Genomic DNA, 24,807 nt, shown 5'->3' with positions numbered 1-24,807 from the left:
AAGCTTTTTATGGATTGTGAAGTATTGCCCTGCCAGATGCCCCCTGTTATTGTTTCTTTTTCCTCCTCTCCCCATGGAGATAGGTGGGCTGGTAGATTGGGCAAACCTGGGACAGCCAACTGCTCTCTTCATTGACCAGGATCTGGATGAACCCTGAACTGGGGGATTAGGAATTGGGGCACTCTGTTAGGCCTGGGGATACAAATACAAAAGTGACACAGTTCTCAGGGAGCTTACGTTCTGCCGACTCAAAGGCTCATTCTCCCAATATCCTGCACATTGTTAAGGGGAGCCCTAGTTGGACCTGTCCGAGTTGGTGGGTCTTAGGTGCCAGGCTCACAGTGTTCTTGGCAGAAGGGCAGGAGAGCCTCTGACTCTCCTCTTTTCCCTCCCTCTGTTGCAGTTTTTATTTCCCTGTCCAAATGGAAGGACTGAAGTGCCCTCAGGGTGAGGTGGAAAAGAAGGCTGCTCAACTCATTGGCAAGTATGTGAGGATGGGGTCAGGGAGAGGGTGGGACTCCATTGGCACAACTAGAGAATAGGGCTGATTTCAGGGTGGGAAGGCAGGTGCCTTGTGAAGAAGATTGATCTATTACTGGTAATGACAGCCTTTGAGAGTGGTAGGGAGGGGAGGGTGTCAAACTGTGAGTCTGAGAACGAGGTGGGCTGGGGCTGGTGGGTCAGTCGGGGGTAAGGGGATAGTATTGGGCAGAAGCCTGGCCCTGGTTCTAATGGATGGATGAACTTCACCCTTCCCCTTCCTCCCCCTGGGGTTGTAGCTACTCTCGAGACCAACCCACCTTTTTGCAGTTGAAGGATTTTTTCTGGATACAGACAACATCCACCTACCAGCTGCCTTATGGTGTCAAGGGGAGTGGTAAGTACAAACACTCAAGAGGGGTTGTTAACTCCATCCTTGACCTTCCTTCCTCCTCTTCTGTTTCCCATCCTTACACATTGATCTCCATGACGCCAGTGTACTTAGCCCTGAGCCACTCTGAGGAACCATCAGTCACTCAATCAGGGCATATTTATTAAGTATCTCCTATGTGCCAGGTCCTATCCTCGTCCCTTGAGATGGAGAGACACAAGCAAAACAGACTCTGTCCTTAAGCAGTCTTCATTACTGTTGTTACATGTAAAACAAGAGATGCCCAGGTTCTAGAGACCCTAAAGGGAGGAGCCTAGCTGGGATTTTGTATGTGTCAGTGGAGGATGGTATGCTGTGAGGAGGAGAAAGAAGGGGGAGTAAGAAGGGGTTTCCGGCTGGCTGCCCTGCTGTTGCTTCTACCACCTATCCAATTCTGTTGTCCTTGCAGAAGATGTGCTCCTGAGGGTTCTGGCCATCACCAATTATGCCATGCCAGAGAGCATCCAGAAGTGAGCAAAAACCATCCCCCCCCCTCGCTTCCTACCCCCTGAGTCTCTCCCCACTGACGTACTAAGTACTGCCTCTCTTCTCTTCTCTGTCCCCCTCTCTGCCATTCCCTCCTCCAGTCTGGGACTGTGGAGTTACTTCTCTGTCCTGATCAATGCTCACAGGTGTCTGATCCTGGTATAACCCTTCCTACCCTTGGTCTTCTTGCCCCATCTTGAGGCATTCCTGGCCACAGATCGCTCCCAGGGAGCTTTGTACACCTGATCCCTTTGGTCAGAACCAGGCTCAGGATAAACCTACCTCTCTCCCAGGCGAGCCAGGTCTGCCAGTCCCCATGGTGACATAGGCTGCTGAAGGTGTCACCTTGGTGACAGGATGGAGATGAGCAGGAGGATGCTTAGAGAGCCTAGAGCAGAATTCTGATTTCTGCAGTTTATAATGCTCTCTTCTACCCCATCAGCTCTCCTTTCCACTCCCCAGTTTCTCTTCCTCTTTCTTTGCTGTCTCTCTCCACTAAATCTTCCTTTTCTTCTCCTTCCTTGGCACCCTTGAAGTCCAATCTTAGGAATTGGATTCCAATTGAATGCCAGGTACCCCTGTAACTCTGTAGCAAGCCCTGTGGGGGATTCTGATTAATGAAATGGGGGGGGTTGAGATTTTTGCACATTTTTATGGTGTATTGATGAAGGGGAATCAGTGGTTGGTTGTGTGGCTGTGGAGGGCAGGTGGAGGAGGTGGCCAGGTAGGGTTCTCTGATACTCTTCCCTACTCTGTGGCAGGCTGAAGTGCCTCCGGTGTGTGGTGGTGGGGAATGGCCATCGACTAAAGAACAGCTCTTTGGGGAGCACCATCGACAAATATGACATGGTTATCAGGTTGGTTGGGTGTTGTGGGATGCCTTTTCTCTTCCTTCTTCCTGGAGGTGAGAGTGATAGCGACTTAGGTCCCTAGTGCGCTTGTCCAGAAGAGGGGCTATGTCCCGACCCTTGACGGATCACCTTAGTGCCCTTGTGCTGAAATCTAATGACTATCAGAGGACCTGGGTTCGCATTCTGTTTCTTCCACATACTCTGTGAGCTTGGGCAAGTTACTTCTGCCCCTGGGCATAAGTTTTCTCATCTGTGAAATGAGTAAATGGGCTTTGTTCTCCTAAGACCCTTTAATCCCCAAATCTGTAAGCCCCCTGGAATGTGGGAGACAGGCAAAATCCTCATGAGTAATGATCAGACTCCTCCCTCCATCCCAGGCTGAACAATGCTCCAGTGGTTGGCTACGAGAGTGACGTGGGATCTAAGACCACCATGCGTCTCTTCTACCCAGAGTCTGCCCACTTTAGCCCCAAAGTGCAGAACAACCCCGACACCCTCTTGGTCCTGGTACCCTTCAAGGCGATTGACTTTCACTGGATTGAGACCATCTTGAGGGATAAAAATCGAGTGAGTACAAGGACCCTGCAGAGTGGGGTAAGCTAGTGATCAGGGCCTGCAGTCTGAGTCACCTCCACTCCTTCTCTGCCCAGGATGCCTGGAATATTAACAAATAATGGGATGATCAGGTCTTAGGCCTGTCTCTGGAAACCACTATGTAATTACTTTATTTTCACCTGGGGTCAGTATCCCAGGGCACTTCTAGCAGGCTGGTGGCCCAGGTCTTAGACCTGCTGGGAATATTGCCACAGGCTGCAGTAGGTATGGGTGATGGCAGAATACAGGGCCTGGAGCACTGGTGTTCTTATCCCCCCATACAGGCATTTCTTGGGGCTTTGAGAGCTGCCTGGCACAAGGGAATGAGATTGTTCCCTCCATACTATACTCTGGGAAATAGACAATGCCATGTAGATAAGGGCCCTTTAGAGATTATCTCATCCTCTGAGCAGGCCTGAAGCCTAGAGCGAAGGCGATTTGTTGTTCCCTCCCTATTGAGAGATCTTCGGACATCCCACAGCCCCCCACCTGGTGCTGACCTATTCATTCAGGCATGTTACCTTGTGTGTAACCCAAATCCCTCTAGGGAGGAGAGTAGGCTACTTTACTTGCTTGTGTCTCCACAGAGATGGAGAACAGCTGTCTTTGCTCTCCATGTTGTGACCCAGCCTGTGTAAAATATGACAGCTGCTTTCAGCTCCCCCTCACTGCCTCCTGTCCAGGCCTCTCTCTTCTCTTCCCTCCTCTTCCCTGCAGGTAGTCCCTGTTTTAGGTTCCTCTTGTCCTGGGACTCCTCCATCTCTCATCTCAGACCCACTTCTCCCATTATTTACTCTCATTCCCAGTCTCTGGCATGCTGGGGCTAAAGCCCACTTTTCGTTAACTCTTCTCCCACTCTAGGTTCTGAAGGGCTTCTGGAAACAGCCCCCCCTCATCTGGGATGTCAACCCTAAGCAGGTTCGGATCCTTAACCCCTTCTTCATGGAGGTCACTGCTGCTAAACTGCTGAGCCTGCCCATTCGACCATCCCGGAAGATCAAGCAGGTTGGCTAAGAAGGGGAAGGCAGAAAGAGTGGTGCTGGAGGATGAACTGGGGTCATGGATGTGGAACACATTCAGAGCTGGACAGGGGTTGAGGCCTACCCTCTGGGACTCTGGATTCTGAGGATTTCATCCTTATTTCTTTAACCTCTCCTTTCCTTCTCTCTCCTCACTTCCCCTCTTTTCCCTACTCCTCTGCTCACTCCTAGAAACCCACCACAGGCCTGCTGGCCATCACCCTGGCACTTCACCTGTGTGACCTGGTACACATTGCTGGCTTTGGCTATCCAGACTCCTCTAATAAGAAGCAGACCATTCACTACTATGAGCAGATCACTCTCAAGTCTATGTCTGTGAGTTTCAGATATTTCTTTGGGGTCCCTGTCCTCTCATGCAGTTCCTGTGAGCTTTGGATAGGGAGAGAGTGGGGAGGCAAGGCCACAGACAGAGTGATTAGATAAGCCTGGAAGAGAAGGGGGAGGAGCAGTGGGGAAAAAAGTGGTCTAGTTTCTGGGGAGTGGAAGCCAGAATAGTGCTATGGTACAAAGGAAGTCCATGTTGGGGCTAACACAACCTAGTCCTAGGTCAGGACTAGAACCCAGGTGATCTGACTCCCAGAGCAGGACTGTCTCCATTAGGTCACTCTTGATGTTATAATCCTAAACTCTTTCTCTGGTGAGAAGCCAGGACCTGGGAATGAGGGAGCTCTTGGGGAGTGCTGATGGTTGTGAGGAGGGGACTTTTCTTGGGGGCTGGGAGTGCAGCAAAGAAAAACCAGTGTGAGAACCTAAATGTATTCTCTTGAAATTTCCAAAGGCATCAGAACACAACGTCTCTCACGAGGCCCTGGCTATCAAACGGATGCTGGAAATTGGAGCCGTCAAGAATCTTACTTACTTCTGACTTGGGCAAGAACTGTACCAATGAGTCTGTCCATCTTATTGCCAGAGGAACCACTCTTGCATGGCTATGGGGAATCCTGGTGCTTGTAAAATGCACTTGGACCCAATCCTCTTCAGCTACAGGGACAGGGCCCTGGGATTGGCCAAGAGTGGACTGGGGGCAGTGTCCCAGGCTGCATCCGTGAAGTCCAGGGCCCAGCAGGTTATGAGGCCATGGAGTCTTAATGAAGAGTATGGGAGCCAAGTCCAGGAGTTAGGGTTGGTGCTTTCATGACCACTTTTCCCACTGGGGTCAAGAGACTGTTTAATGTTCTATTTAATTAGGGGTATAGGGGGATGGCAGGAAGAATTGATGCCTTAGCCACATGGGAAGGAGTTATGGGCTGGTCCCATAGTACTCCCAGGAAAGAGAGAACCAGGGAACCTCATGGGCACAATACAGTATTTTTCCCATTTTTTTATACCCACACAAATGTGATGGGGCCTTTGAGGCCTGGACTCAAGAGTACAGACAGCCCAAGAAATGGGCGCAGATTCTGAGAATGTTGTTTGGGGCAGGGGCTGCTGCCTCCCAGCTGGCATGGGAGGAGAATGAGGGCATGAAGGGGTTCTTCAGGAGAGGGCCCCCATTTTTGAAATAGGTTTATGAACCTGTCATTAAATATTTTTCCTCAAAGGAAGATGGAGTCATATTTTGTTATTAGGTGGGGCTGGGACGGAAGGGTTGGCAACAGAGGGCTCAGAGAGCTGGCTGGAAGATCCAAGGACGCAGCCCCCATTTTTGGTATGGGGCAGCTGTCTTGAGAGCCATTGTTATCTGTCATCCTCCCAATGTCCCTGCGGCTGGGAATGCAGTGGGAAGCATGTTTGACCTTGTTGTGAAGGGAGTATTCCCTCTCCCACACAGCTCGTTGAGGACACAGGCAGTGAGCTCTGGCCCAGAACCTCTCTTGGTGTCCACAGCTGCCTTGCCCATCAGGTGTCAGGTTTGGCTTTCTAGCAATTGCCTCTGCTTCCCAAAGTGTGTGGTTGAAGGCTGGGGGCCAAGGCAACAGGACAGACAAGGATGGTAGGGACAGAACCTTCTGTCTCCCTCTCCTGCCACCTGTGCTACACTCATCACTTCATAGAATGCCAAGCTGGCGAGTATATTTTGGAGAGTGGGGTGGAGTCAGATATCTGGAGCCAGCTTTCCCTTCCCTCCATGCTCTTTCCAGTAGTGTAGGTGGTGCAAGCCGGGTGCCTTGTGTCAGTTCCGGAAGAGGCAGAGAACTGGGGGTCAGGCCAGCACTGCCATCTCCAGTCTCAGCCGTTCTCAGACTGTGCATGCTGCTGCTGCTGCTGCTGCTGCTGCTCTCTCCCCACCCACTCCTCTGATCCCCCAGTCACTGCTGGCTGCCAGCTGGGCCTCCTGCCACTACACATCTGTTCTGATTTGTCCCTGAGTGGAATGGGACCCACAGCTGTGTTCTTGGCCTTTCCCAGGGTCTGGGAGGTGGCCAGTCTAAGGCAGGACAGACAGAAGGGCTGGAAAGAATTCCTGTGGGGATGGAGGTATGGGTCTGTGTGTGTGAGGCCTTGATCCCAGGGAACAAGGACTGGGTTCCCTGACTTAGCACAGAGCAGGGGCTCTTAACTTGGGGTTCACAGTTTCAGAGTCTCCATGAATTTGGATGGGAAAAAAAAAATACATGTCTCTTTTCACTAACCACTAGCTGAAATTTAGCATTTCCTTCAATTATATAAAAACATCATTCTGAGAAGGGGTCCGTAGGCTTAACCAGACTGCTGGAGGGGTTCAGGACACAAACAAGGCTAAAAATCCCTGGACCAGAGCCTTGTTGGTGCTTTGAGGTCTTCTCCCCCACTGTTTCAGGAAGTAGGGAGATGTCTTGGAGCTATTTCATGACCACCCATTTAATTTCCAACCCCAAAGCTAAGAGTGGAGATGGAAGCCAACATCTTCCAGAACGTCAGCACTCTACCACTCACAATGGGGAAGAAGTTCTGGGGTGCAGCTCCCTCTTCTCGCTTTGCCTTGGTGGTGTTGGCAGCTGGTGTCCTGGTTTGCCTCTTGTTCCAGCTCTAGAAGGCAGTGGAGAGAGAGTCCACTCCCCCTTTCTGGGACCAGTAATGGCTGCTCTCACATTCGATCCAGCTGTTCTGGACTCCAGCCACAGCCTGTTACTGAATGTGCCTAAATGTGAGCCAGAGATCCACCCCGCCCCCCACACACAGTCCTCAGTTAGCTGTGTAACACACACACACACACACACACACACACACACACACACACACCCTCACACGTCATATACATATGTGGTCAGAGTCCCAAAATAGACACCTGAGACACTCAGGCACACATATACATACATATATGCACACGCTCCTATTCATCTATGTGAATGGATGGAATTACAAATGTAGTAACACATGTGATAGTCACTTTCTAAGACAATGACAAAAGCAGGTACAAAGAGCCAAGTCTCCAGCTTGGTTGCCGTGACCCTGCTTCAGAGTCAGGCTGAAGTGGAAGGGGGAAGAAGCATGAGCATATCAGTAGTGAAAGAAGATCATTGAAGCTCCTACAAGGTCTCTTCTCTCCCCTGGAGGAGGAGGAAATTGTCTTTTCAAGAATGATTGCATAGAGGTCTAGTTTAGGATGATAAACTGAAGAAAGAGCTTGATACAGAGCCCCAGCCCCAACCCCCACACTCGGGACAAAGACACCATTTTCCTGTGGGATGCTCCAAAGTCACAGAGCTGAGCTGGGTCCTGGGGGAGCCTTAGCTAGAGAAAAGTTTGCTAGGGAGTTTTCACTGGACACTTTCCCTTGTGAATAACCTAGAAAGCATACTCTTGCAATTCACAGCGTATAGCAGGTAGGAATAAGAGGGAAAGGGGTAGGGGGTACATCCAGGGAGGAAAGGTAATTAAGTCAGTCATATCTTGGAACCCAGGGATCCAAGCAGGCTTCTAGGACAAAGATGATCAGGAGACTGGGTATGCTATTAGAGTTTAGAGATCCGTGACATTTAGGATAGAGTAAGAAGGAAAGGCAGCATGGTGGAGTAGATAGACTTTCAGCACTTAACATAAAAAAGACCCCAATACAAGTCCTATTTATTATGTGCTACCTGTGTGACCATGGACAAGTCACAAACTAAGTAACTCCAGGCAACTTTCTACCATAATAAATTTTAAAGGATAGCCAGCTGGCATCTGTGGAACGGTTCTCCACACTTCTACTGGAGGGAGTTATCTATCGCTATAAGATCTTAAATCTATGCCCTACCCCCTAATTAAAAAAAAAAATCTTAAGTCAAGGTCAGAGGGTTCTAAAGGCATTGAGGCACCAGGTAGCTAACTTGGGTCATGGTTTTTCTTCTGTTTTCCATCTGTTGTGGGAGTGAGCTTCCAAGTCTTAGGCCTGAGGCAGCAAAGGCACAGCTGTGTGGGGGGTCAGCGCTGATCACATCCAAGCTGCCTCTGGAAGTTCTGCTGTGCCATGGAAGATTAAGCACGGGTGGCCCCCTGAGGCCAGAGTCACAAGGGGCCTCCTCCAGTGGCATTACAATGCACAGTCATGTAAAGTGGATTTGGGGGGCCTTGGGGACTAGTGACCCCTTTTGCCATTCTGCTAATTAGCCTTACGCGAATGAATCGCTTGCCAGCTTGTCTGGCATTAGTTAGACAATGTTGTGCTCAGATCCCAGGGTACCAGGGGTGAGAGTTAGGATTGTAAAGGACTTATCTCCTAGGAGGTGTGGGAACGTTGCTCCCCCTGCCCATTTCTGGGGTGGAGAGGAGAAGGAGTAAGGAGAAAGAAATTGGGCCGTAGATTTGGAGCTGGAAGGGTCTTTTGAGGGCATCTGGTCCAAACCCTTCATTTTACCATTTAGGAAGCTAAGTCCTAGAGATCTTGAGGCGAAGAGGAGATAAGAAGGGTGGGGGAAGAGGAGGGAGGATGGTTACGCGTGTGTGCTCAGATTAAGGGGGCTCTAACAAGGCTTTGAGTGATGGGGGAGGGCGGAAGAGTGTCCCCGCCCTCCTGCCGGCTTCTCCGGTGTCAGTTACAGAGCTCTAGCCTGGGTGGTCTGCGCTTGCGCGGCTTCTGCCCGTAATTCCTTGGGGGGCAGCTTCTGCAGGGGTTACTTCCCCGCCTACCCCGGGTCGGGGGACATTCAAGTTAAGGTGAATGCTCGGCTTTCTCCGTGGGGGTCTCGGCTTCTTCGCTTTGAGAGGGGTTCCCCACATTCCAGCCACCCGCCGGAAAAGGGGAAGTGCAACCTGGGGTGCTCCCCGCCCCATGAGCTAGTGGTCGTACCGCGCCCTGGGGTGGGTCCAGCTTTGCTCGCGGCTGCTGCTGGAGGACATTTCTTTGGAAGCAGACGCATCCCTGTTTCCGCAGCCTTTCCTGATGGAAAGAACACAGCCATTCCCTTTATTACAGTGGACACCCTTTATTCTCAGCCTATTCAATAAAAATGTACACTTAATTCCTGTCTTGCTTCATCCACAAGCCCAGCTTTGCTCTGACGGCAGGGGGTAAATTGAATGGCAAAAAAGTGGTTGGAGAAGAGAAATAATGGATGGGGGGCAAGTATCCCTAGGGGAGAGAGTCATTTGGGTGGTGGTAATAGCCTCCTGCTGTGATTCAGTTTTTCATGACTGAAACTGCGCTCCAGACTTGCCCTTCTAAAACATACCGCTTGTCCCCAAAGACCGTGTCCGGCCTGGTGGGAGGAGAGGCGGAACTGGTGCTTGGAAATGATGCTTGCTCTCTGTGTGGTGCGGTGGCATTGCTGAGGATCCGGGAATGGTAGATAAGCTTAGGGAGTGGCTTGAACGCTTAGCCCGACCAGACTGCTTATGAAGCACTAACTGTGTCCAATTCTGGTTGCCACATTTTAGAAGGAACATTACTGGATGGAATGTATTCAGAGGAGGGTGACCAGGATAGAGAAATAACGCTACGGGAGGATGGAAGATTGGTTGAAGGCACTGGGATTATGTAGCTTGGAGAATATTAGCGGCTAGACAGATCGCTGTTTTTAAATATTTGAAGGACTATCATGTGAAAGGAGGATGAGATTTGTCCTGCTTGGCCCCAGAAGGTAGAACTAGGGCCAGTGGGCATAAGAGAAGCAGATTTTAGCTCAGCATAAGAAAAAGACAAAACGAAACTGCCTAGCAATTGGAGCTGTCCAGAATTGAAATGGGTTCCCTGGGGTGGAAGAGTCTCTGAAATTTAATGCAATAAGGCTCGATAAAGAAACAGCACTGAGTTCCTGGTCACTGGAAATTTTTGAGCATAGGGTGGCTGACTACTTTGGAGGTGATGCTCTAGGAAGGTTTTATGTTTTCGACCAGATGACTGGCAAGGTTCTTTTCAGCCCAGCAGTTAGAGACCCCTCCCAAGTGCTATGATTCTGTAATTATAAAAATAGATCATTGGCATAGGGAGTAGGTATGGAAGATTTGAAGGTCCAATTAAAAAGTAGACTTAGGTATGGTATGAAATGAATGCCATTTAGTAACAACAGGATTCTAAAAGAAAGCCTGTGTTAAAGGTGTGTAAGAATTAAGTGGAAGAGTGAAAAATACTGGCAGCCGGGAATGTAATGTGTCTCAAGCTTCTTTAACAGATTCATAGTGTCTAGGACCGGGAGTGGGAGTGATAATCCCAATGTACTCTGCCCTGGTCAGACCACACGTGGAGCATTCTGTTCAGATCTGAGTATCCCATTTTAAGAAATGTACTGATGATCAGGGAAGCATTCAGAAGAGGGAGACATAAATGGTGGACATGAGAATCAGTTGAAAGAACTGGATCTATTCACTCTGGAGAAGAGACGACTTTGGGGGCAAATGATGACTTGTTTTTGAATATTTGAAGGGATGTTGGGATTAGACTTCTGCTGGGTAGAACTAGGAACAATGGCTGGAACCAAAAAAGGCAGGTGCAGGCTTGGCAAAAGGAAAAACAAACAAACAAACTCAACTTTCAACCAGTTAGATCTATCTAAATCATGTGGGCTGCCTGGAGTAGTATGTTCCTCCCCATGGAAAGTGTTTAAACACAGACCGAATGGCTACTTCTCAGATATGTTACAGAGTGATTGTAGTAGATAGCCTAAGAAACCTTTCTAATTCTGAGACTCTGTGAAATGATCCACATGCAAATGATAATCAGGTGATGAGAGTGCTCTCCAGCAATGTTTTCAAGCCAAGGTCTTTGAAACACCTCTGTGGGCTTTTGGAGAATAATAATAAGCTAGCATTTTTATAGTACTTAAAGGTTTGCAAAGTGCTTTACAAATTATCTCATTTAATTCTCACGACAATCCTAGGAAGTAGGTGCTATCCTATTTACAGATGAGGAAAATAACTAGTGAATGTCTGAAGTAGGATTTGAACTTGGGTCTTCCTGACTCCAGGTCCTGTGCTCCATTCGTTGAGGCCTCATGCTTTTAAAATAGAGACAAAGCATCATACAAAGTATAAAAAAACCCAACAACTTATTGGGGGTGATGAGGGTGTGAGAAAAGTTTGCAATCACAAAACTGGAAATATCTTATAATGTTAATTTTTTTTTTACTATGTTTAGCATCTCCTTGGTGTTTCACCAAAATAAATGCCCCCCAAAGTCTCATTTCTAGCAATTGAGTTTAGGGATGTGGTTAAGTATCTGCAGTTGGGTTTCCTGTTAAGCTGTAGCTCAGTCAGCTGATTTTTCTTGATAGGGGGCATTTGGAGGTTGCAGGATATGTCCAGTGCTGGGGATTTCCTTATGCTTCTTGCCTGCAGTCTGATTTGAAAAAAAAAAATCACTTTGAAGTGAAATCATTCAGGGAAAGTAAGTTCTCTCTCTGAATCAATTGGGAGACTTATCTGTTCATGAGAAGGGGAAACAGAAGAGGGAAACCACAGCAGCTTGGGGAGACTGAAATAGTCTCATGATTCCAAAACTTGTACAAGCAAAAAGGGGATTATGAATTCTGAAAAGTAGGTCTCATATGGTATTTCAAGTTTCCAGAGAGGGCCAGGCTTCTCTCCTTTCAAAGCAGGCATAGTTATTTCTCATGTAGGGTCTGCAATACTTGAAGTGCATTAAGTCCCCAACCTAGTCAGGTGCTACCTACTTAAAATCTAATCACTAAAGCACTAATCAGAAAGGGAAATTCTCATTCTAAGGTGTAGTAAAATGCTGTAATTACATACAACACTTACTTCATTTTCACTTTCTAAACTGATAAATATTAGCTACTTATTGGAAAACCAATATATTCACATTTATTGAGGGTCAATTACTCTGGATCTTGTTTGCCTAGGGAAAATGCAAACAGAACAAGTTAGAGAAAGAGACTGGCTCAGTTGCCCTTTTTTTTTTTTTTTTTTTTGGTGAGGCAATTGGGGTTAAGTGACTTGGCCAGAGTCACACAGCTAGTGAGTGTTATGTGTCTGAGGTCGGATTTGAACTCAGGTCCTCTGGACTTCAGGGCTGGTGCTCAATTCACTGCACCACCGAGCTGCCCCTGCCTTTTCTTTTCTTTTCTTTTTTTTTTTTTTTGATGTTTCTCCCCCTTTTTTTTCGCCCATAGGTTTAAGTACTATCCAAGTCAAAGTAGCCCCTATGAAACAGGAAGATGAGAGTTCTCTTCATTTTGTAATTAAAATATGTGTGTAGGGGTCTCTCCAAAATTTATGTTCCAGGTCTATTTGGGGTGGTTTCATTTTTGGTGCCTTCCTCCAATCAGCACTGATTCCAATAGCAGCATCATAAGTTTATATTTAAACATCCAGGCAACATTTTCACAAGTTCTTAATTGTCCTTACTTAGAAGAGGGTGCTCAAGCCCAGACCACCTGAACTGCTGCCCTTGCCTGTGCAATTAGAGCAATGGTCTTCAGGTTGGGTGATCCCATCCATGTGGATGAGTCACAGCAAAATATGTGGAATTTTTCTTCAGCTACCTTCATTTTCAAAGGTTGGTAGAGAGGGTCAACTCAACTCAGGCTCCTAAAGTGATGGAGGGGTGAACCTCAGAGAGATCTTGGAGAAGCCACTGTTCTAAGTTAGCGTCTATTTACTTTATCAAGACTCTTTCTTAGCTTTTCACCTATACCTTCCCAGAAGTTAAATCTGTGACTTCAGTTAGGGTAGCATGGATGGTGATCTAAACTTGAGTCTAGAGACTGATGTATCTCTCCCTTCCAAAGGATTAGTGCAAACTCCAAGCATGTGTGTGTGTGTGTGTGTGTGTGTGTGTGTGTGTGTGTCTGGTGGTGCGGAGGCAATGTAGTTGGTAGAGAAGGATATTTTCAGTTGTACGGCACCTCCTCTGGTGAAACAACCCTTTTCCCTGGGAGAGAGGAAATATTGACTCAGCATGTTGTGTTTATTCATATCTTAATATATCCCTTAGGAAATACCTTTCAGACATACTATTGTCTGACTGGTATATGAGGAACTCTTACTTCAAATTCTCCCTGTGATGGAGAACTGATGGATGGAATAAGAAGAGGAATAAGTTGAGGGATAAGTTCCTTAAGGAATTGAAAAAGAGGTTTTTTTGTTGTTGTTGTTTTTTTTTTTGGGAGGGGAGGGCAAGGTTATTCAAGAGTAGGAATGTGGGCTAGGTGCTTCTTAGATGTACAACTCTTGATCCTTTTCTTTTTTACTTTGTTTTAATTTACTTTAGAAACTTTTAATTTTTTTTTCTTTTTGTGAGACAATCAGGGTTAGGGTCACACAGCTAGTAAGTGTCAAGTGTCTGAGGTCAGATTTGAACTCAGATCCTCCTGATTCCAGGGCTGGTGCTCTATCCACTGTGCCACCTAGCTGCCCCTAGAAACTTTCAAAAAACAAACAAACAAACAACTAACTTTGTCTAGATTGAATTCTGGGAGAAGTTGGTTTTATCTCAAGGTCATGATAACTAAGGGAATCTGAGTCACCCCTGGGACCCTAATGTGGTAATGCCCTAAGTGACAACATATATGGGGGTTGTGGAGGGTGTTAGGTAAATCTCAGGTTAAGGAAGACTGGGAACCAAGTCTGGCTTTACTGATTAGCAGATTGCCTTATTCTTTTCCTTTTGGAAACTCAAGATTCTAGTCCCAGGGTTGAATGTTTTCATGTCCTCCTCCCTTAGGGAGAGAAACCAGGTGAGTTCTTTGAGTTCATTGTTTCAGAGAAGAGAGTTTGGGAACACAGAAGCAAGAATACAGACAAACATAGATTCAATGTATAAAATTCTGTGATTTATGATCTATCTTTAAATGGCTCAAAAAGGAGGAAAAGACCAAAAGGTGTATTTAAGGAAATTCTGTTTAAGTAGATGACTTTTTAAGTGAAGCAGTCTATCAAATTACAGGGTCTGCAGCAGTGAAAACTTTCACTGTCTGCTAATGACAGTCCTCAGAAAGGATGATGGTAAATGAAAGTTAGCAAGGAGGAAGGGAATCAGGTAGATGTTCTCTACATTAAAAATTTAGTTCTTCAATTTATCCATATCCTGACTAGAAGAAAGAATAACGTAACCTTTTTTTCTGATTTGTTTCAAACCTTTGGAAAGATGGAAAAATATGATTATAAAGGAAAGTATTTGAAGACTTATCAGAAACTAGGTATTTAATGAGAGAAGAGCACCAGGCAAAAGAGGATGCTGTACTATTAGTGATTCTTTCTTGTCAAGAAGTTTTACTGCTCCATGCTTCAAGAGGTTGCCTTAATTCCAACAAACAATTTAAGTAAGAGAAATTAAAGGCTTTAAAAATATATCGATGAAGTCTGATATAGTCAAATGGATATTAGAGAAAAGGTACCAGTGTATACATAAGAATTGATATTTCCTTACATCTTACTTCAAATGGCATTTTAGCTTAATTTTAAAAATAAGTGTAGATGATTAGGCAACCTAAATATTCATGCTATATATTAATAAATGACTTATTTTTATAGAAAAGGCACATTTTAGTATGGACCTAGCTAGGAAAGAAATTAATTGCTTGTCTTATTCTCCACAAAACAAAACATCACTTTCTACCTACCTAGTGGCAGCAACTCTAACTGAAGGCATAATGCCTAGAAAGAATTTGGGAAAATGCCTTGGAAGGTCAATCCTATTTCAGTTATGACAAATATCACAAATAGTGTAATAAGGGCCACAGTACTTCTGGATATCCTAAGTGAAAACAAGAATTTTTGATAGTTCCTCTTATTGTAAGTAATCTCCAAGAAATTGAAGTGGATGGACATAAAGTGATGTTTTCATGTAGGGCCTTATGAGGAAACTAGACTCTTATTATTGGTGTGTACATTGTCGCCTCTACAATTACTATATAAAGTATATGTGATACTGGAAAACTTGAAGATCTCCTTTTGAGAGAAGGCCCTTGAGGAGGAGTCATCAAAGAGAAACTGACTTGGGCCGGGAAAGGTATGAATGCTTGTTGAGTTAAGAATGTGTCTTCTGCCAATCTCAGCTTTGAGCAGTGTATTCTGGATCAAAACCAGAACTTAATGAAATGTACCAACGGGAGGGTGGTTCTTAAAACAGGGAAAAAAAACCCTAGTTGGTTGTGAATATTGGCAGATGGACTCAAATGTACTAGGAGTGATTTTAACAACCTTATGGGATGTCTAGATACAGTTCTTACTTAGGATAACAGATTTAGAAGTGGAAGAGACCTCAAAGGTTGCTTAGTCCCTGATTTTACAGATGAGGAAGCTGTGAGCACCAGACAGGTTACCAAAGTCACACAGGTGGTCAATAGCAGAACCAGGAGTCAAACCCAGGTGCTTGTATTTTAAGTTTGGTGCTCATTCCATTATGATTATGTTGCCTCTCAAGAAGAAGAAGAAAATGAAGTAAATTAAGTTTAACTTTACTTAAAGCTAGAACAAGCCTGGAGAGAATGCTCCATATAAATTCTGGTCAGAAAAAGTGGGTCAAAGTCAATAATAGGTCTTCCTAAATAGCAGCATACCTAAATCTCATCCATCCTGAAAAAAAACAGTCACTTGGGCCCTACCATCCCCACAAAGTGTCTTCTCTCTTCCCTTTTATAGCCAAACTACTATAAAAAGTTCTCTACACACATGGTTTCCACTTCCTCTCCTATCATTTACTTCTCAGCCCACTGCAATCGGGCTTCCAACCTTATCTAACTAGATCTAAATCTGATTACCTTTTCTCAGCCCTCATCCTTCTTTCAGCAGTATTTGATGCTGTTGATCACCCTTTCTTCCCAGAATACTCTCCCCCCTCTGGGTTTTCATCACAAGTCTCTCTTTTGTTTCTCCTACCTGTCTGAAAGTTTCTCTTTAGTTTCCCTTGCATGTTCTTCACACATAGTACAACTCCTTGCTGTGAATGTGCCCTAAGACTCTGTACTAGGCTCTCTTCTATTCTTTCTCCACATTCTGTCAATTGGTGACTTCATCAGTTCTCATAGATGGCTCCCGAATCTATATATTTTGATGTAATTGCTCTTCTGAGCTCAAGTTGTTCATCTCCAACTGCTATAGGATATTACAAATTGGATGTCCTGTTGGCATCTCAAACTCAGTATGTTCAGACAGAGTTCATTATCTTTTCCCCTCAAACCACCCCCTTTCTAAACTTCTCTATTTCTGTCAAGGTCACCATCATCCTTATAGTTACCTAGGTTTGAAGTTTCCTCAATGTCCCTCCCTTCACATGGCCAAGTAGTTGCCATATGCTATTTCTACCTCCAAGATATTTCTCGCATCTGTCCTCTTCTCTTTACACACTTGGCCACCACTCTCATTCAGGTCCTTATCACCTCTTGCTTAGATTATTGCAGTGGTTTCCTAATTGGCCTTTCTCTGCCTCAAGTCTCTCAACTTCCCAACCATACTCCACTCAGCAGCTAAACTGATTTTTTTTTTTAAAGCACAGGTCTGCTTATGTCACCTTCTTATTTAATAAACTCCAGTGACTACCCATTGACTCATGGATCAAATTTAAGCTCCTCTTTTTAGCTTGTGAAGCCTTCCACAGCCTGTCCCTAATCTACCTTTCCAACCTTCCCCTTCCTGCACTCTATGGTCCAGTCAAACTTTTTTCTTCCTGTTCCTTACATATAACCCTACTTTTGTGCCTTTGTGTTGGCTGTTCTTGCCTGGAATGAGCTTCCATTTTGCACCTCTTAGAATACCTTATTTTCTTCAAAACTTTACTATACTGATACCTTGTATTTAAAGTTGTTCCTGAAACTCCCTCCCTGTCCCGTTGCTAGTGCCCACTTCCCAAATGTAACTTGTCTTTAATTTTACATTTGTTTTATGTGTTTATTTATATACATATTGTCTCCCTCCATAGAATATAAGCTCCTTGAAGGCAGGGGCTGTTTTATTTTTGTCTTTTTCTCTCCAGTGCCTCAAATAATGCCTGGCATATAGCAAGTGCTCAATAAATATTGATTAATTCCAGTAGCCATAGAAACCTCTTGGAGAATGGCAACGAAGGTATTTACAGGATCATCACAGGACCCCTTGAATAATCAAGGGAAGCCTCTTTGGGAGCCAGGTAGGCAGGGGCTAGCCTCAATTAAAGATTTCTCAGATAGAGTTGAGGCAAGGAACAGGAAATGGAATTAGGTGTACCCCTTAGACTGTGACATTTAAGTTCATCTGTGGGTTTAGACTGAAGTTATCTTAGGATAAGATATCAAACTTATCAATTCTATGTTTTTATAAGTTATTTTAATTTCCCTTAGTTTCCAAGCCTTTAAGAAAATCCTGGCCTTTGTCTCTTCTGAATTAAGGGAAGAAGGTGTTTATATTACTTGGTAGTGGTGGTGGGGATGGAGCAGAGTGGCACCAGAAGCCAGGTAAGGTAGTGGCAATGGTTAGGGGCCCTGGAGAAGCCCAAGATAGATCTGGGGTACAAAACAGAAGGAAACCTCCAGATCTATCAGAATCTCAATTGAGCACTGTTCCCTACCTGCCTATGTGTCTTTCTTCACTCAGGAAGCACAGAGGCATCATCTATCCCTATGGCTTTGCTGAACTTATTCAAAAATAGCCAGCTCCAAGCCCCAGGTGCAAAGGGATTTGGTATGACATTTATGGAAGAGTTGCAGCCTGCTATTCTAGGAAACACAAAGAAATGGTAGAAATAGCCACAAACTTACTATATTGGAGGCAAGCCTGGGAAAGGGAGCTTAACACCTCTCCAGCGCCTCGAATCCAGTGATGAGGTGCTAGGCTGGTAGCAAAACCCTACTGTAGCCGTGGTGGTGGGTGGCAGTTGCAGACCCTCGTTTCCTGACAGACTTGTCTTTTGGAGGTCACAATGGGACTCAACCCTTATGGAGCATGCTTCATTAAACTGCTAGCTGAGATAAAGTGGCTTAAGAGGGGAGGCATGCTCCTTGTTCACCCTGTATTGGAATGTGTGACTTCAGGGCTTCCATCCACATTATAGGATGTGGGTGACCCCCTGGATGAATGATCCAGGACTGCCCACTGGCCCCCCGCCCCTTTTTCTTTTTTTTAGCTCTTCCTTTTCCCACCCTTGTGCTTCCCACTAAGTTGTTTGGGAGATATAAATAAGGCTCAAATCATCTTCTATCCCCGACCTTTTGTGGGGTTTGCTCAAGATGAGCTGACATTTAGCCTTGAGCAAACAGGTGTTGAGACTGCCGGGAGAGGTGACTGACTCTGAATAGTTCAGAGGAGGTGGACAGCTTAGCTTTATTGACCTCTCCACAGTCCCTCCGGGCCTTTTCCTTCTCTGTTGTCTTTTTTCCTCCTCTAGGCTTTCTTTTCTCTCCCTCTTTATCTCTGCCTTGTGTCTGTTTTCAAGTACTTTCTACAGGAAGCCTCTCCCAATCCCTTTTAATTCTAGTGCCTCCAGTTTATCTTGTTTGAACATAATTGCTTTCACCTCGTCTCTCCATTAGAGTGCAAACTTCTTGAGATAAGAGATGTCTTTTACCTTCCTTTGTATCCTCAGCACAGTGCCTGGCATATTGACTGACAGTTTCTTTCCGGTTCCCTTCCAGTCCCTCAGTATTGTCCCTGGAACAAAGGTGTGAGGGCCAGGATACTGGGTGTTCCACTGTCTGAAAAAGGACAGGGAGCTTCCTCTTTTGGATCCCAGAGCTCTCCCTGTTTCTCTGAGCTGTCTCAAGTTCTTGTGGGGGGCTGCTACTCTCCTCTCTCCCCAGCTCCACTGCCCCTGACTGCAAGCTGAGATATATGCAGGGCAGAAGGACATAGACTGCTCTGCAGACTTGGCGTCACTTTTGACAGACCAGTTGCTGAGGATCTTGGGAAGAATGGAGAATGAGCAAGGGATAGTCATCTCCCTGAACCAAGTGGAGTGAGAGTCAAACTGTACTGCCATCCCATAGAGTGGAGGAGACTGAGAAATATTCCATGCCCAGATCTTCCTGTCCACTCACTCAGTATCCTGACTCTTTCCCCAAATCAGTTCCCTTTGTAATCATGTAATCATTTTCACAATACTCTTCACCACCTTTCCATTGAAAGAATCCTGACCAGAGAAGCTCTCACACCTCTTATATTAACTCCAGTTGTGCTATGGGGGTACACAAAGCAATGGGGAGCACAGAGAGGTTCTGTGTTACAGAAGGAGGGGTGGATTTTGGCAGGGGCTACTTTCAGTGTAGAAATCTTCCCTCATCTTCCTCCCTCTCAGTACCATCAGCCTCCAAGTGGGTCAGCCCCTGCCTCAGAATCCAGGGATGTTGAGTCCAAAGACGGAATTGCAATAATATGGCCACAAAACACCAAACAGAAGTGGGGGGTCCCTACCAAATTGGTTGAGGGGGTGCATCCCACTCAGGACTACTATTGACTTCCCAGTCTCCAAAGTAGTAGCTATGAACAGCAGGAAAAGATATGGAGTGCCTGGGGTGACAGTGTTAGGAAGAGATTCCTGATTTCCCCAAGACTGCAGAGGAGTACAGGAACAAAGAATGGGGAAATATGGGTACCTGGGGGATAGAGCCCCAAGAGTGGACAACAGTTTCATTAAAGCAAAGTGGTAGCTGCTACCAGTACCTATGGGAAGGGAAGGCAGCAGAGCTGGGGTCATTAGGAAATGGGCTGGGGGCAGGAGGTTGTCCAGCATTGGGCTCTATGCCTCCAGCTATCCTCTTTGTCCATTATTTCCCATGCCATGGTCAGGGAGAGAGATTTGTGCTTGATCAGAGCTTTGAAGTGGGATAGTGGTGGGGGGATGATGCTGTCCTAGGGATCAGCTAGTCCTGGGGTCCCCTCCATGGTACCCACAGTCCCCTTGGACATCAGGGTGCCCTATTCTCCCTCCCCAATCCCTTTCCCATGGGTCTGGGTCCTTCAGACATGAGTCTGCATCCTCCGCTGCAGAGGTCGGCTGGGGTCCGAGTTCTGGGAGGAGGACTGGGAGTGGTGGGAAGAAGAGGCAGAGGCCTTGCTGGCCTTGTCAAACTGCACATAGCCATCCTGCTTGCCACTGCTGCTGATGCTGCTGTCACACTGCGTGTCCAGGAAGGAGCTGCTGTCACTGAGTGATCCTCTCTGGAATTCACGCTCACACAGCTCAATGGATGAACTGCCCATGCCCAGCACAAATCTCTGCCCGTAGTCATAGAGTCGACTCTGGCCACTCAGGGTGCTGTAGATGTTGGTGAAGGACATGCCTGTGGGCACTCGTTGTTTTCCGGCAGGGCGTAGGTCAGGCTGGCAGCTGGAGAGGGAGATGGTGGGGGTAGAGTGGTGCTCCTTGAACGTGTTGACACTGTAGTAACCATTGGTGGGGTCCTAGACAGGGAAGAAGAAAAGCATGATTGTGCCAGGCTGGAGAGAACCCAACCTGACATTTTTTCCTGCTTGGGTCAGCCCAATGTGATTCACCAGAGGATAGGTGTTCACAGAAGAGAGGGGCAGGGTTTCAGGGGGCCTCTGGAGATATGGAAACACTATGGGGAGGGGATTGACCGGAGGGTCTCTGGAGTTGAGGGCACCAAAGGCATAAAGCACAGCTGTTTTGTGAGTAGTCTGGGCTTAACAAATGCTTGTTGAACTGAATTATATGAGTGATGTGCAAATTGAATAATCATCCTGAATACTGAAAAATGAGACTATCCCCCAGAATTGCAGCAAGGAGCCCTGACACTTCAAGCTGTCTTTGGTTGTGTTAGGGTATGGTGGTATCACTTGAGTGGAGGGCTTGTCCCCAGGACGGCTTTCTGTCTTCTTTCTTGCCCAATGATAATTGGGGGTCTCTTGGGCTTTCCTTGGATGTGGATGGCGTTGCACCAGCCGGGTGTTGGAACCTGGAGTCCATCTGTAATATTATTGCCCTCCATCTCTGTAAATTCCCACAACAGCCTTCAGGACATTACTTTTTACCTTTAGGTTCTGAAATTCCTTCTCCTCCTCCTTGAGCACCTCCAGCTGCTTCAGAACTGAGTCCTGCTGGAATTCTCCTCTATCCATCTGCAGTAAAAGGAGAATTTTCAGCGGAAGGGGGATGAGACAACATTCCCATTTTTCCCAGGGGCTAAAATAGAGGCATGTTGAAGATGGTGCTTTTCCCAGCTACTTTCACCGAAGGGCAGAGAAGCTTGGATGAAATCTTAGTTTTTATTATTTTTGCTTCTCAGTCCCAAGTCTGGAGAAGAGATAAAGGGCACTGGGGCTCTTAGGATTCTATTTGCCTTGGTTTGGGCCTTGGGGGTTACCCTCTAATGACTCTGCTTTCCAAATACAGGGAAACCAAATATTGGCTATGAATCAGAGCCCCTGCCCTAATGAGGACATGGCAAGTTTTAATCACAGCATTGCCAGAGATTTATGAATATGAGCTTTATCTGCCAGAAGACAGAGGATAATTAGACATAAGGTTAATGATAAACTCGTGTCCATGATGTTAATGGTAGATGCTCCATATGCTTTTGTTATATTGAACTTATAACCACCATGACGCATACCCTTGTGACACACATCTTTTCCTGTTTCTCACGTTTCTCACTTGTGATGTTTGTCCAAGGTCACAGCCTTTTTTGTGAACAGGGCCTCTTTCCTGCTCCTCATCCCTTGCTCTAACTTGTCTCTTTTAAAAGTCTTAGGGAGGGGACATTTCTATCATGCCTCATCCCCTTCCCACCCTGTCCTTTCCTCTCTTCCAGGATGACTCTGATTCTTATTTGCTCTGGGATCCTTCCTGCTCCCTTACCCACAGAAAATCCTTCAAGGATGTCTTTCCTTGACCACGAAACCATGTGAGGGTGGGTGTGGGTAGGGAAAAACACAATGGGGTTGGTTTGGACTTGGACTTCTCATCACTTCCCCTCTGCCAGAGCACATCCATTGACCTTCCTAGGGAATGTAGTGGTGTCCTGAAGGTTTGGATTAGGGTGGGGAGCTCAAGTGGGAGGCTATCAGGATGGGAAGCTGGCCTTGTCCATATCCCTACGGACACCAAGGAATAGCCCTCATGGAAGGAGCCATCTGTGGGCTTTCCTGCCAGCCCCAGCACTTGTCCAGGGAAACATTAAGTTACCACTGAAGGCTGGGCTTGTCCTCTCCTTGCCCCAGCAAGCAATTGGATATTTCCTTAGAGATCCGTGAAAGAATTACTTTTTTTTTTCTGGGGTTGTTGCAGGGAAAAAGGGGGAGAGTACAGAAGTAACCTTAGGTTGAACCCCTGGACTTGCTGCTATATCTGGCCTTGTGGTGATTTACCCTAATTGGCTAAAAAAAGGGGGTGGGGGTGGGACGTGTTCTCTACTTGTTGAATTGAACTTCTAACTACTATGTCTCTCATGCCCAGGACCTTGAGGGGTCAGTGCATGTGGGGATGAACAGACACAAGAGACAACATTTTTACCATCAGCTGCTTGATGGTGGGGTGCTCCTCAGCATCTCTCCCAGAGGCGGGCTCCTTGTGGACGATCTCCACTCGGATGTCATTCTTTGCCGATACAACACCTTTCAGATCTGAGCAGAGAGTGGGGACGGACAGAGGATAAAACTACCCCCGCCTTGCCCTCACTCCTCCATAGGGAGCCATCCCTGCTTTTCGCCTTTATTCTTAGGATCTGTCCCTACTCCCCGTGACCCCAAATGGGGGGCCCTGGTCTTTCTGAGTAAAGCACCTCTGTCTAGCTGTTCTTCAATCTAAAGTTCAAGAGGATTCATGAGCAAATAGCCCTGACTTGAAAATGTAGACCTGTTGTTTGTGGCTATCTGAGCTCCCAGCATTTGAACCATATGTCAACCAGGTATTCAGCGATCCCTAAGGTATTACTTAAAGAACACAGAGCATATTTTAGGGTCCTCCAGATTTTAGTACTTAAGAGGGGAATTATAATAATGGCAAGCACTTACATAGCACGTTAAGGCTTGTAAAGCACTTTACTATGGGAGATAGGTGCTATTATTCTTCCCATTTTATAGATGAGGCAACTGAGGTTAAGTGACTTGCCCAGAGTCACACAGCTAGTTAAGTAAGTGTTTGAAGCTGGATTTGAACTGAGGTTTTTCTGACTCCAAAGTTTATTATTTTAGTGCCTGGTACATACTAGGCACTTAATAAGTGCTTATTGACTGACTGAATGGAAATTCAGAATTCTCTCTACCTAGCTGTCTCCAGGCTTCTCGTTTCAAGATGCATACTGTTGGGGGACTTGACTTATCAGTTCTTCTCTACCTCCAAGGAAACCTTCTTGGGGCATGCATCAGCTTCAGCTTTCCTGCCTTCTACTCCTCCTGGCTGCCTTATGTCTTCGTCATTTGCCTTCACACAGTGGCTGCAGTCTTCAGGTTTGTGGTCACTCCAGTCATCAAACCTGATTACTTTTCCTCATGCACTGTGTGATGAAAGGACCCTTCCTTTATTGGCAATCCAATGACGTTATTACTGGAAGTTTAAAACAATGGAACACTATAAAATTGTGAGGCTAGGGAAAGGGTGGAGCTGCCAGCTGGGCTAGGACGGGTGTGAAATGCTAATTGGACTCAGCTGGTTTAGTTAAGTCATCAGCTCTGTAAGTGGACTGAGAGGGAGAGGCAAACTCACTGCACATAGGGGACCTGGTGGGAGGAACAGCAATGGGCCAGAGTTTTGAAGTCAGAAATGAAAAGGAGTGAGTTTTAGGAGTTGGCTAGGGGCAGCTTTGTCTGGGACCATCTCCAAGAATCCTAGCAGCTCACCAGATGGTGAGGCCAGGCAGGTTAGAGAATATGGTCAGGGTAGGATTGACAGGGGTTTCAAATATGGAGAGATGGGGTCGGGTTAGCCCTGGAAATTTGTGTCAGCCATCAAGGGTTAGATCCTAGATAACTTAAGATAAAATGCCTATACCCCTTTATGTGTTGTCTTCTCTTTTTAGAATGGTAAGCTTCTTGAGGGCAGATATTATCTTGTCTGCTTATATTTGAATTGACATCTCTCTCTTTTTCCCTCCCTCCTTCCCTTTCTCCAATCTACTTAGTTGATTGTTTGATATTACTTTCTTCCTTTGTTAGTTATTTATTTATGCATTTTTGTAGTATTCATTGTTATTTTATTAACAATGTGGCTTACAATTTTTCAAGTAAAAAGGAGATTTTTTTTCATTCAGAATAAAAATTAAAATATAACTCTGAATATAGATTTTCATTTATTTACATGAAAACATATACACAGAATACAATCTTACAACAAACTAACAACATGCCTTTTGTCCTGCAAATTTCAAAAGTTTATTTATGTATATTTATTTATTTTTTTTTAAGGCAGTTGGGGTTAAGTGACTTGCCCACGGTCACACAGCTAGTAAGTGTCAAGTGTTCGGTCTGAGGCTGGATTTGAACTCAGGTCCTCCTGACTTCAGGGCTGGTGCTCTATTCACTGCGCCACCTAGCTGCCCCTATTTATGTATTTTTAAAGATCTAACATTTTTCTCAGGTGTTTTCCAACCACTGATCTGTGACAAATTTTTTAGCAATTTATAAACCTCTTACTACTAAAGGTCCTTACCTTTAAGAGGCTAGCTGGTGGAGTAGATAGAGTACTGGGCCTAGAGTCAGGAAG

At 45.9% G+C, this 24,807-nt stretch overlaps 2 protein-coding genes across 5 annotated transcripts in view; one reads left to right on the top strand and one right to left on the bottom strand.

The window, feature by feature from the left end:
- ST3GAL4 (ST3 beta-galactoside alpha-2,3-sialyltransferase 4) overlaps positions 1-5,425 on the top strand; it is a 43,119-nt gene extending 37,694 nt beyond the window's left edge. For all 3 annotated transcript variants that reach the window (XM_027835210.1, XM_027835209.1, XM_027835208.1), the window contains 8 exons: positions 404-484; positions 780-877; positions 1,320-1,380; positions 2,158-2,253; positions 2,625-2,814; positions 3,703-3,846; positions 4,053-4,196; positions 4,660-5,425. In XM_027835210.1, coding sequence (XP_027691011.1) covers positions 404-484; positions 780-877; positions 1,320-1,380; positions 2,158-2,253; positions 2,625-2,814; positions 3,703-3,846; positions 4,053-4,196; positions 4,660-4,746 — 901 coding nt within the window. In that variant the 3' untranslated portion in view covers positions 4,747-5,425. The remainder of the gene's footprint in view (positions 1-403; positions 485-779; positions 878-1,319; positions 1,381-2,157; positions 2,254-2,624; positions 2,815-3,702; positions 3,847-4,052; positions 4,197-4,659) is intronic.
- Positions 5,426-19,287: 13,862 nt separating this feature from the next.
- KIRREL3 (kirre like nephrin family adhesion molecule 3) overlaps positions 19,288-24,807 on the bottom strand; it is a 753,551-nt gene continuing 748,031 nt past the window's right edge. For both annotated transcript variants that reach the window (XM_027835269.1, XM_027835270.1), the window contains 3 exons: positions 22,621-22,730; positions 21,141-21,227; positions 19,288-20,549 (listed from right to left, as the gene is read on the bottom strand). In XM_027835269.1, the coding sequence (XP_027691070.1) occupies positions 20,106-20,549; positions 21,141-21,227; positions 22,621-22,730 (641 nt within the window). In that variant the 3' untranslated portion in view covers positions 19,288-20,105. The remainder of the gene's footprint in view (positions 20,550-21,140; positions 21,228-22,620; positions 22,731-24,807) is intronic.

Source organism: Vombatus ursinus, unplaced genomic scaffold (genome assembly GCF_900497805.2).
Source record: "Vombatus ursinus unplaced genomic scaffold, bare-nosed wombat genome assembly UNPS02014813.1, whole genome shotgun sequence".
NCBI lineage: Eukaryota > Metazoa > Chordata > Mammalia > Diprotodontia > Vombatidae > Vombatus > Vombatus ursinus.
Note: the sequence above shows the minus strand (reverse complement) of the source record. Positions and strands in the feature narration are given on the sequence as shown.